Source organism: Sycon ciliatum, chromosome 2, assembly GCF_964019385.1.
Source record: "Sycon ciliatum chromosome 2, ocSycCili1.1, whole genome shotgun sequence".
NCBI lineage: Eukaryota > Metazoa > Porifera > Calcarea > Leucosolenida > Sycettidae > Sycon > Sycon ciliatum.
In genome coordinates, this window is record NC_088644.1 from 42,461,624 (window position 1) to 42,474,123 (window position 12,500).

A 12,500-nucleotide genomic window follows, 5' to 3' on the forward strand; every position below is an offset into this window, starting at 1 on the left:
CAAAACCGGTCACGTGGGTCTCCCCGGGAGAGGGGAGAGAGACTCAAAAGGAATCTTGGAAAGATGACTCAATTGGCTATTGAACCGCCCAACGGCCGACACCCCCTGAAATCCCCAAAACTCTGGGTGGACTTGAAAATGATCCCACTTATGGGCTCACCACACCTCAGTAAGTGGGTGAGGACAAGGTGCAGAAAAAGGATTGACGGCATCAGGGTATCCGTCCTGGGATCCAACTGCAGTTACCCCTGCCCCCAGTGAAGGTAATACGTGCTACTAGTGTGGGTGGCTAAATCAGAGTGGATCTGATATTAGCTTCACTAGCACCATTGATTACACAAGAGTTAATCTAGCCAGAAGCAGTCCATGGTTAACAGGTATGTATACTTCAAATAGAAAGTATATGAACCCTGGAACCAACAAAGGTGGCAGGTACAACATTACACCTTCATGTAGCCGAGCCCGTTGGCAACAGACCCAACACAATCAGGCATAAGTGTACCCACCAACCGAACTAGCTGGCACTCTGACCTTCTACCGACCACCCGCACGACCTTTTACAGAAGCACGGGCATCGGTTGCACATTGTTAGTGCCGTGCACACAGACGTGAAAACGACGAGCCTCGGAAGAAGTCCACTCGTTTCTCGCGTGGCACACACACACACACACACACACACATACACACACACACACACACACACAATGCGGACGATAGAGGCACATGTAAGTTCATATCGTGCACTGAAACTAGCATTACATTTTGCTTAGAATAATAATTTGAAGCCTTTTCGACACAACGTGAGGTATGCACGCAGCCTATAGAAAGAATAGAGAGGTTAAGATCACGTTATTTCTGACGTGACGCGAAAGTTCAGCTCGCGTTATTTGCCTCGCGTATCGAAAAACAACGCAAGTGACCTGCAGGTCACGTCGAAATTTGGAGTTTCATACCAAATTTGACGTCAACTTGCGCGTCAAGTCGGAAATAACGTGCATCTTAACCTCTCTGTTAACTCAATCACACACACACGCACACACACACACACACACACACACACACACACACACACACACACACACACACACAAACACACACACACACACACACATGTAGTCCCAGTTGCACATCAGACAGTGCGTGCAATGGTGTACAAAAATAGACATCAATCGACAAAACATGACCCGGTATAAAACAACTGATTGAGCTTTTTTTAAATTGACCAAGTTCTGTGTTTATACTCTGGCAGAGCGTGCTTTTCAAGATCAGGTTAAGTAAGTCGCAGACCCAACATGATGGCTATGTTAATACCTCCGAGAGGATTGTCATCGCTACATCCAATCCCCAGTGTACTAACAGAAAGTCTTACCGGCAAAGAACACGGTCCAGGAGCTCTCCTTAAGGACCTCGCACGTCTTTGAGCAGTAAACGCGGATCTGTAGACTCGTGAAAGCATCGAGTAACATCACTCCAGCTGCTGTGAGCGTGTTTGGCTGGCTGGGATCTTGAACAGCCGACATCTTAGAATGAAGCCCATTGGGACAAGCGCTACTAGTTCCCGGAACGCATCCGTCTACCATTACCGAAGCACTTATCCAGGAACCAGAAGATAATCCCGAAAGACGTATGTTGAACATCACATAGAACAAACCTACAGCGGACATCAGTATTTGGGACACATTCCCCAAATTGAGCACTCCAATCATAATCAACATTCACATTCTCATTCATTCTTGTGTGTGGTGAAGGGTAAAACAAGCAATGGTCCATTCTGCCAGCGAGAGACTGGCAATACAAGAGAGATCTTATCAGATAGGTGTGTGCAGCAGGGGGGGGGGGGGGGGAAGGGATAGAAAGAGAAAAAAGGGTGAGGGGAAATGCAGACAAATAGACTTTAAACACTACTAGAGTGTTGCTACTGAAGTAACTACCATGTAGCTAACGCTATTCTGCATCTCACAACCATACCGTGTATTGTTCTGCACTTCATAATAATGTACTAGTCGGTTACAGGCCCGCCCGCCCGCGCGCGCGCGCGCGCACGCACGCCCGCCCGCCCGCGCGCGCGCGCGCCCGCACGCACGCCCGCACGCACGCACGCACGCACGCACGCACGCACACACACACACACACACGACACTCACAGCATGCACAGTGATGCTCAAAGGAAATCCGATCGCGTGAGGCAAGCACGAATCGTTCGCTGTGCAGCCCTAGACCTGTGGACACTGGGATGGTGAACTGGTGCAGGGCGCAGACTTGACTCACGCAATTGCATTTCATCGAGCAGCATTGCACTAGCTCTGGCCTACTGTAAATATACAAAAGTCTCGGCTGCTATTTAATTTCAGCTTTATTCAGCACCGAGCCAAAACGCCTAATTAAACCTCTGAGGAAATGTTTCACATTGGCCTAGGCGATGCGCTAAACTGCAGTATTCACCCCGTGCCGAATATATACCGCTACCGAAACGTCGAAAATCGCGACATGCCGAAATTTTGCAGCACGAAAATTTGGTATAGTTCCAGTAAACCTACATGCATATGCATAGTAGTAAGTTGAGATGAGCAAATCACTCATCGCTTGTTAGCATCACGCATGAACGCCTAGAGGCTCGCGTGACGCTACATCAGTTTTCTTGATCCGAGCAGCAAGATTATCTCACCGGCTGTTGTTGTGTAGAAACGCCCAATAGACTCGTCGAAATGACCACTTGTGAAGGAGTAGGCGCCGCTAGTGGACCATTTGGATGATAGAGTGCGGTAGCCGCTACTGTACCTCACGGAGCCGCTTGGCTGTGCAATGAATCCTTGCGCGGCAGAAGGGTGAATGACATAGACCATACTCATGCCCGTCTGAGAATTGATTGTGTATGACGTATCTGAGATAGCATTGATCTGTGACACAGACACACGGATGCACATGGACACACGGATGCACACGGATACACACACACACAAAAAGAAATCTTGGAAATAGGACTCAATTGGCTATTGAACCGCCCAACGGCCGACAACCCCTGAAATCACCAAACTCTGGGTGGACTTGGAAATGACCCCACCACACCTCGATAAGTGGGTGAGGACAAGGTGCAGAAAAAAGATTGACGGCATCAGTTAATCCGTCCAGGGATCCAACTGCATTTACCCATGCACGTGCATACACACAGACAAAGACCGGGAGACAGACAGACAGACAGACAGACAGACAGACAGACAGACAGACAGACGCATACACAAGCGCACTGACAGACTGCAAGAGCTTACGGCTAGGTTCACGGTGTCTCCCAACTTGAGAGGTAGGATACCAGTTAGAGGTATGTGTCCACTGGATTTACCAACAGCACCGCTTTTCACGTAAGATATAGGATACTGAAGGTCCTGCTGCATGTTCACAATAAACTTGGCCTGCATTCGGAGTAGATGTAAATACAGATAGGGAACGATGGTGTTACTAAAAGCACCGTGATAGTGCCCTGAGGGGCCTGGGAGATTTACCATCTTGACAGCTACCAGCAACAGAGAACATTGGCTAACATTGCATGTAGCAAGCAAAGTGTTAGGCGCTTGCTATGGTGGCGATGGTGAATTTTCTTGCACAAAAAAGGCAAAATGAATTTCAATTCTAGTTTGGACTCGTACTCGGGGCGCCAAGGTAAATTTATAGAAAAGAAAAAAGCCGTCGGGCAATGCTGTGCAATGTTATCACAGGAGCTGATTGTTTAGTAGCTGGTGGTGTTAGTAGACATTATAGCGTAACTTGCAGTTCCTTGGTCCTTTTTCTTTTCTATAATTTTTGGTTTGGTTCAAAGGTAACACACCTCTTGCTGTAGACCAACACCAGATGTAGCAGATAGCAATATGTAACCATGGTCACCTTGCCTGAAAACACAAGGGTCGGGAAACGCGCATGCACTGGTTGCTGCGTTCGATTACGCACTCGAATCGATTCATGAATGGAATCTCGCCCAGTTCGATTTCATGTCATGACTGCGGCCCTGGAATCGATTTCATGTCATGACTGCGGCCCTGGAGTCGATTTCATGTCATGACTGCGGCCCTGGAATCGATTTCATGTCATGACTGCGGCCCTGGAATCGATTTCATGTCATGACTGCGGCCCTGGAATCGATTTCATGTCATGACTGCGGCCCTAGAATCGATTCGGAATCCATTCACCCTGTTCACATGGGCTGATGCGAATAGCGTGAATCGATTCACGAGTGGATTCATGAATCGATTCGCGGGCATAATCGAACGCACTCGCTGCTCTGCAGGCATCGGCGTATAATATGCACAGTGTTAATGCAGGGTTCTAGCCAGGTCAAAATAGTAGGGGGGGGGGCATGGGAAACCGTTACCCGTATCGCATTTTTCCACTTTCCAATATTTTCTTGCCACGCTAAATGCAACGTATGGGGTGAATCCCCGACTTCGCCCCAGACAAATAATTATGCCTTTTAATATGAACCATCTGATAGTGACTTTCGACTGCATTTTCGTTGAATTACATGAAAAACACGAAAATCGGAAAATAAGTAGGGGTGGCACTTTTTCACGGGGGGGGGGGGGGGGGGGGCGCAAACAGAGTAGGGGGCACTGCCCCCCCCCCCCCCCTTAGCTTCTGTTTCACTGGAGCGTGGCCCTGAACATGACAGCCGGCTGCTCGCTAAACCTCCACAGTCCCGACGCCGATACATAATGATCCGCGCGGAATGTCTGCTCTTCACATACAGTATAACACTGGACAGCAGGGTAGTGACTAACCTCAATGGGACCGCTTCCGGCACCATCCAATCGGATATTGGCAGTGAACATATAGAGACCGTCATACTTGGCCCTGAATAAGCCTGTTGTGGTGGAGAAGACATTGCTTCCCCGATTGTACAAGTCGGTTCCCGCAACTCTCCACTTTCCGGGTAGTGTCACACCTGCGGCCTGCAGATGACACAAGAAGGGGTTTTCAGATAGAAAATATATCAAGCAGTACACAGTCGAGAAAGCATGCAAGATGCACGGTACATACGCAGCCGAGGGGCCCAGTTCACCTGTACATACGGAGATCTGGACATGGCCATACATACACACCCGAGCACGTATGTCCATACGCACCCTAGCACTCCCGTATGCTTTGTACATGCGCCTGCTCACAAACCGTCACACACGCACACTGCACGTGTCAGTGCATGCGCTAGAAGTGAATTCGAATGCTATATGAATACGATAAATAGCACATACTATGGATTCGATCAGAACACGGATACAACAGCACATTGCACTATTTCCTCTACATCTTCATTTGCAACAGATTTCAGCAGATATTTTGATGCCATTCAGTCTACGGCAAAAAGAATATGCCGAGCACAGTAATATCATTGGGGTCCAGCCACCATTGCGTGCGGTGATGCGGTTAACTATAATGCCACAATAGGTTGTGTGAAAGAATTTGTGTATGGTCTCTTCCCTACCTTCACTGGGATGGATGCTGAGAGATCAGCAGTGAACGATGGTCGCTGCTGGCCCAGGTGTATGGCGCCGAGCGACGAAACAGAGTTCACCGTGAACGTGGCGTCGCTGAGCGACCTGTAGCGGACCGAAATGGTCTTGCCTACGGTCAGGTATCTGATGGTGGAAAGGTGAACGGACTGGCTGGATCCAAGCGGAGAGCTGTAGTATGAGCATCCACCAGCTTCATAGTTGGTTGCGCCGTTAATTGAAATGCACACGTAGAGACCGCTACCGCCAAGTCCTGCAAATTCACGCAGCAGCAGCAGCAGGAAAGGATGGGTATAGAGTCAAGATACTCGACTTCAGATATGCCAGGGTGGAAACCGGCATATCACCTGCCGTTGGGAGAGAATAATCTCATTTGTGTACACCCGCCAATACAATGCATTGTCAATTATGTTACTAAAAAAGAGAGGACCATAAGCTTACAAGTTATCGGTTTTGTCCAACACTAACACTAACTTATGGTCCTCTTTTTTTAATTTTAATCCTTGGCTCTACATCCAAGTTCAATTATGTTACTGATTGCAGGAGAGCTTTGCACTTTTTGAAGACAACATAGACTCCACAGATTTAACTGTGATTTGAAGGGGGCAGGGGGGCAATTGGCTTTTCTAAGTATTTCCCAAAGTCCATCGCATCAATTTACACATCACTTCACTTAGTCCCCACACATGATCTCTTCGCTGCACGTGTTGCTCTGCATTCACCTAGTTGTCTCCAATGTGGCCCATACTCAGGGTAAACCAGAAATACCCTGAGAGAACTGTCAAGTTCCGGGTGAGTTCAAAGTGAGCTCATTTAAACTACCCAAGCCGCGAGACCGGCTTCGCGGCTCAATCCTATCGTCATCCAGTAGTGTTTATCAGGACGTAAAAAGTACACCTGCTAATGATGGTTGCGCTACGAAAATGATGTCCAGGAAAAGTCGTCAAAATCAAGGGAATTTAGCCTCGTTGTCCAGGGAGCTCAAGCCTCCAGCAGGTTGGCATGCATGGCCATGGTAGTTACTGCTATGCATGTACAGGATTGCAGCATGAGTGCTGACGCTGAACCAACTCTGTAAAGAACATTGCCACGCTTACTTTCGGGGGAAGAACAGCAGTGAAACCTGTAGTAGTCATGCATTGTACATCACGGCTGTAGTACTGATGTGTGCAGTCATGGTAACAAGGGCATTGCGTAATGCTCTTGGCTATATGGTTGGTTTAGCCCTCACTTCCTTGTATTGGCTATTGTCATTATGTGCCATGAAGTGCAGACAGTAAATAAAATAAATAAATATGCGGCTGTTGAGCTGGTTTAGCATGACTAACTAGTTATCACAAAACCGTGCTATTGTCACAGGAGCCTATCCACTACCAGAAGAGACAGAGCACTGTCTTGATAGACCGGTAGTCCTCTCGCTTACCAAACAGTAGATCTACTTACTGACTGTACAGACACTCAGACCGGCCCTGTGCATGAAGATTATTAGTCCACGGCAACAAAACTAGTGGCTTTCGGGATCAGTGTGTGCAGCAAATGGTTGGCCGCCGAATGCAGCTTGGCAGCAAACGGACAGAAGCTACCCTGCGGCCACACACACGGCTCACAGAGCCAGGGAGAAAGAAAGCTAGCAAATCTTAACTTACCATCAAAGGTCAAGGTTGTCGTGATGAAGTAGTATCCTTCTTGTTTGACAGTATACAGGCCGGTACCACTGTTGATCAGACCAAGGCCCGTGTTGTGCATGCCGCGCTGGATCTCGTATCTGTTGGCACTATAGAGCAGATTGCGTACAACTTGCCAGCTCGTTGATCGTATGTTGGCATTGGTCAATAGGTCAGCAAGGTAGGATGTTGGCTGGTACGGTGTGTTGGTGACGAGGATGGCACTGAACGTCGACTCTGTCAGGAGCTGGTAGCTACTGTCTGAAGACTTGGTGTAGAAGGAAAGCGTCTGGCCCTTAGACAGTAGAGCCGTGCCGACTAACGTCACACTGTAGGTCGTAGACGGTGCCTGGAAGTTGCTGTACAGTCCATTGTTGCCATTGTCCGCATTGTTGATAAACAGCTGAGTCTGGTAATAGGTTTTCACATTGAGACCAGACAGCTTCACATTGGCCGAGATCAGGTAGGTTCCCTTATATGGCACAGTGTAGTAGCCGCTGGAAAACTTCATATTGGAGACAAAGGATCCCAGGGTGGCAGAGTACGTGGGAGTAACCGACAGTGCACGGGACTTGGTGCCCATTCTCTGCGTAGTCTTGACGCTGGCCTGGAAACCTGGCGTAGCGACAGTGGGAATACCAATGTAGCTGCCTGAGAAAGTAGTGTCGGTGCTAATAACAGACCCGGGCTTGGTGGCGTACACCCACAGACCCACTTTGCTGTTGGCCGTCATGTACAGCGTTCCACTGACTGCTTCGGTGAATGAAGCTGGTTTGTAGGTAGCGGTCAAATCCCGACTGATACGCAACCCTCCACCATTGGGCGATGGCCCCACCCTGCCCACGACAAGACGATAGGTGGTGGAAGCTACTGCTTTGTCAAAGCGCACTTGAGCTGTGAAGAAATAGTAGCCAGCCTCTGAGGCGGTGAAGATTCCGGTCGACGGGGAGAATGAATAAGTCGTTTGGAAGAGGCCATAGTCAGCTCCGCCGGCCGTGCTGAAGCCTGCTACAGGTGTATACTTGTTGGCAACGACCGGGATAGTGGCTGACAGCCCTACCAAGAATGCTTCAGTCGGGCCGGGACTGCCAATGCGCTGCACTGACATCGAGCTCAGAGAAGATATCGTCCAAGATGCGTCGGGAGAATACGCAAACGTCGACACATAGTCACCCTGGTCCAGGTACATGAAGCCCGAGACGGAGACCGTCCCAGCCCACTGGGCGCCTGAAGCAGTCTCCATGGCACTGAGACCACGCGAATGACTGGTTCTACCGTTCTTGGCGATCATCACTCGCGTCTCGTTGACGGTGGCCGAGTCGATACGTACGTTAGCGGCCACGTAATAGACACCAGCCACTTGTATGGTGTACTGTCCTTTACTGTTGGACAGACCACTATCGGCTTTGTACAATCCAGTTGTGTAACCATAGTTGGTTAGGTAGTTCTTGATCTCCGCCCAGCCTGGCTTCAGATTGCTCATCGTATTGATATCGGCATGGAAACCAAGCGAGGGCAGTGCCGGCCCCACCAGAGCGACGCTGAATCCGCTCTCGCTTTGAACGTAGCTCGTGTCGCCGACTGACTGCGTGTACAGCCGGACAGTGTCGCCTCTCGCAAGGTACAGAACAGCTGATATGTGCAACGTAAAGTATCTTGCGGTGTAGTAGTAGCCGCGGATGCTTTGCATGCCGTTGTTGACGTCGACCTTTCCATTCACAGCAACCACAGCTCGCTGGTAGCTGCTGGAATCACGCCCATCAATACGTAGCTAAAAGCAGGACAGGACACAAGTAAAGAGCTTAGTCTACAGACAACTTGGCTAATAATGGACTGCGGATGTAACGACAATTCGCGAATAACGACAGAATTTCCATGCCCAGAGCAAAGTCCCATCTAAATGTAATAAAGTAGGTGTCGGTTATAGCGTGGGTGTTTGAAAACGGCTTTCTATTCTTATTTCCGATATTTCTTACGCACGATAAATCCAGTGTGACATATCATATGCATGTGCGCAGAGGCAGGAAGATCATCTTACATGCAAGGTAGTGCTATTGTACATACGGCTGGTCATAGTCCCATAGGCTTACCATGTGGCTATGCAACATGAGTTACATGACCACAACAGTTGAACCTGCAGCACTACGATGCAATGCGAGTCAGATCAGAACTGCAATGGACAGATATTATTACTAAAGGCGATACACTTTGTACTAATCTGGTACCGTATTTCCCCGTAAGTAAGTTCTCCCCAATGACTTAGTACCCCCCTATAAAAAAATACACTTTCCACTGCCGAGGTTATCACCCCGAAAGACAGTTCCCCCCGAAAGATAGTCAGTTCGTACCCGTCCTACATGTACAGACACCGTACAGTACATACATCATATGCACGGACACTAGAGTTGCGCAGGCTTCCCACTGCGTGTCATTTACCCCGATAAAAAAGTACTCCCCGAAAGATAGTACCACCCCCGAAAGTTAGTACTCATGTGGCTGCTAAGTTCGAAAGTTAGTACGTACTAACTTACAGGGAAATACGGTATGTTTTGCTACACAAAGTCCATTCTTAGGACCAATATATTCTACTGTACAATAAAATTGCTTGTAAGAATAGATGTGCACTTGAAATCCATGTTCTGATTATGAAAACATGAGAGTTCTTTCTTTTAGGCAGTATAATTATTTTACACGACCACACTATAACCCATACGCACTGTACATATATTTTACACGACCACACTATAACCCATACGCACTGTACATATATTTTACACGACCACACTATAACCCATACGCACTGTACATATAGTGAGACTTCCCGTATAAGTACACTTCCCAAATAAGGACACTTTTCTGATGCCCCGCCGAGTGTCGTTATACGCAAAACAAAAACAAAAAATAAAATTGACGGGTTCGCGTACCGGGCAGGTCAAGAACAAGGAGTTGCACAAGAAGGTCAAGAACCACCTTTCCGCTTCCGTGGGACGCCATCACCCCATGATCAGGCGTCAGATGCGGCTCCTAAACGGTGGGGAGGATAGATCAGATCCACCAAAGTTGACTGTAATACTCACAATTTGAGCAAGTCCAACAGTTGCTGTGATGATCATTTACAACGTGCAGCACAGAGTGCGCAGTGTGAAACACAGGGTTTACAGTGCAAAACACAGGGTGTATAGTGTGAAACACAGGGTTTACAGTGTTACAGTGCGAAACACAGGGTGTACAGTGCGAAATACAGGGTTTACAGTGTGAAACACAGGGTTTACAGTGCGAAACACAGGATTTACAGTGTGAACCACACAGCCGTTAGCGTGCAATACAGTCATATTGACATGTAAGTAGTATTAAATTTTTCTCTGTCCCCTTAGCAAATTCAGTATTCACAAGAATTCTCGCATATTTCCAGTAATTCTGGGTATGTCAATCGGGGCTCCAGAAGTAGCCAGGACGTTAAAACATATGATCAGTTCACATTATACCAGCATGTTGAAGGGCAGAAACTTAAAGGAGTGGACGGCCACGCCACTTACGTTAGCACTGATGAGATAGTAGCCGTCATCGCTAGCGTAGAATGTGCCGCTGCTGAACGCGCGGTAGGAGTTCAGCTGATACGCGCCAAGAGCGCTCGTCCTCCAACTGTTCAAATGAATGAAGCTGGATCCCATGCTAGGGCTATTGGCCAAATCAGCCAAGAAGCCGCTCGCGTAGGCAGAGTATTGCGTCAAATAGATAACGGATAAGGTTGACTCCGAACCAATCCTCCAGCGGTTATCGCTGGATGAATGCACTAATACTTCCAAGTACCTGCATCAGGCACAGACAACAGAACACGAAGCTGTTAGCAGCGTACGATGGCCTCAGACTGGGCACAAGACAAACAGCACCAGCAAATGCCCATTGCAGAATAATTTGCACGGCAGGGAGTCCACTTTCTGCTGATCTTGTGCAGATTCTATAAAGAAGGTTGGAACAGTTTTAAACTTCACTTCTCTTCAATTCCAAAAACGGTCTCTTCACTGCGATTCAAAGAGACCGTTTTTGGAATTGAGAAGTGAAGTTTGAATGTGTAAGTGGCTGCGTTGCAGTTTGCCGACAATAAGAAAAGGGAACAGTTTTATTCAAAGTTTTATTCAAAATTTCATTAGCCTATAGTTCATGTACTTGTGGCTGATTCATATGGCTGATTCAAATGGTGGTAAATACACGCCTGCCCACACATGCTCTCTAAGCCGCAAAGCAATTCTGGCGCAGAGCTCTCCTTCTCACCACCGCCACCATCAGTTCTCGCATGGCGCCTACAGCACTGCCGGGCGCCAAAGAACAGCCAGGTTAGAATTTCACCAATTGTTTAAGAACGGTGTAGGCTAGATGATTGGCAGATAAGAACGGAAATCGTAATATACATTATAGTGTACACTATAACATACACTATAATATACACTCAGACGTATAACTTGTGGCTCTGCATAAATGTACCTGTACAATCATGTAAGACCGTGCCATCGAATAAGAATGAAACTGCTGTGTTTGCTAAAAAAATAAGAACGGGCTAAGCTAGAAGCCTGACCCCCCCCCCCCCAGTTCTTTGGTAGTCTATGCATGGTTAGTGATATCCGACATAGCGGGCTGGTACATCAGGTATAGCGCATGACGCATAGCGGATGACACAGCAACGACATAGCTCGATTGCGACGTACGTTTCGTCCCCGCTGAACTCATCAGGCAATCTTCTTCTTCTTCGTTCTCTTCATACGGAGCTTGACTCGGGAGAATGAAGTTGAAGACTCTACTGCAGCTGTGCGCCATATTGCCAGGCGTGAATCAACCACAAGTACAGCTGCGGTGGAGTTTTCAACTTCATAGTAGAGGGGACGGTTTCAAATAGGAAATATGTTGCAAACCGGAACGGGCTCAATGTCCACTTTCTCTCTTGGTATTTTGATTAGAAAACGTATGTCACAGTGAGACTACGATGTGTTTTGCGCCAAAATTTCATGGCTCTGCGATGACCAGAAGCGCCATACCAAGCAGGTGAGATTTTGATGTGTAGTTCGAGTTTTTTAAAGTCTTCCGAAAAATCAACTTCTTGTTGCAGGTAAACAGCGGCTAGACTCTCGCCAATAAAGCACCGTATACCAATGAAAACTAATGAAGCACACACAAGGCTTATTGTTGCTCTGTACTGGAGCGATAGCAATTACCTAATTTCAGAACCCGGAGTGAACTTGACGTGCACGCCAAAACCTTTCCGGCTTGGAGCCACCTCTGTAAACACCCAAATTTGAGGGCAACTTGGAGGCAACGGGCCAACACAAAGGAGTGGCTCAGATCGATC

At 47.9% G+C, this 12,500-nt stretch overlaps 1 protein-coding gene across 1 annotated transcript in view; it reads right to left on the reverse strand.

Annotated features, from left to right (window-relative positions):
• Positions 1 to 12,500, reverse strand: part of LOC135810172 (uncharacterized) — a 50,271-nt gene that overhangs the window by 30,272 nt on the left and 7,499 nt on the right. The window contains exons 6-12 of the mRNA XM_065323646.1: positions 10,696 to 10,969; positions 7,142 to 8,930; positions 5,468 to 5,748; positions 4,767 to 4,937; positions 3,267 to 3,407; positions 2,666 to 2,897; positions 1,370 to 1,651 (exon numbers count right to left, since the gene is read on the reverse strand). Coding sequence (XP_065179718.1) covers positions 1,370 to 1,651; positions 2,666 to 2,897; positions 3,267 to 3,407; positions 4,767 to 4,937; positions 5,468 to 5,748; positions 7,142 to 8,930; positions 10,696 to 10,969 — 3,170 coding nt within the window. The remainder of the gene's footprint in view (positions 1 to 1,369; positions 1,652 to 2,665; positions 2,898 to 3,266; positions 3,408 to 4,766; positions 4,938 to 5,467; positions 5,749 to 7,141; positions 8,931 to 10,695; positions 10,970 to 12,500) is intronic.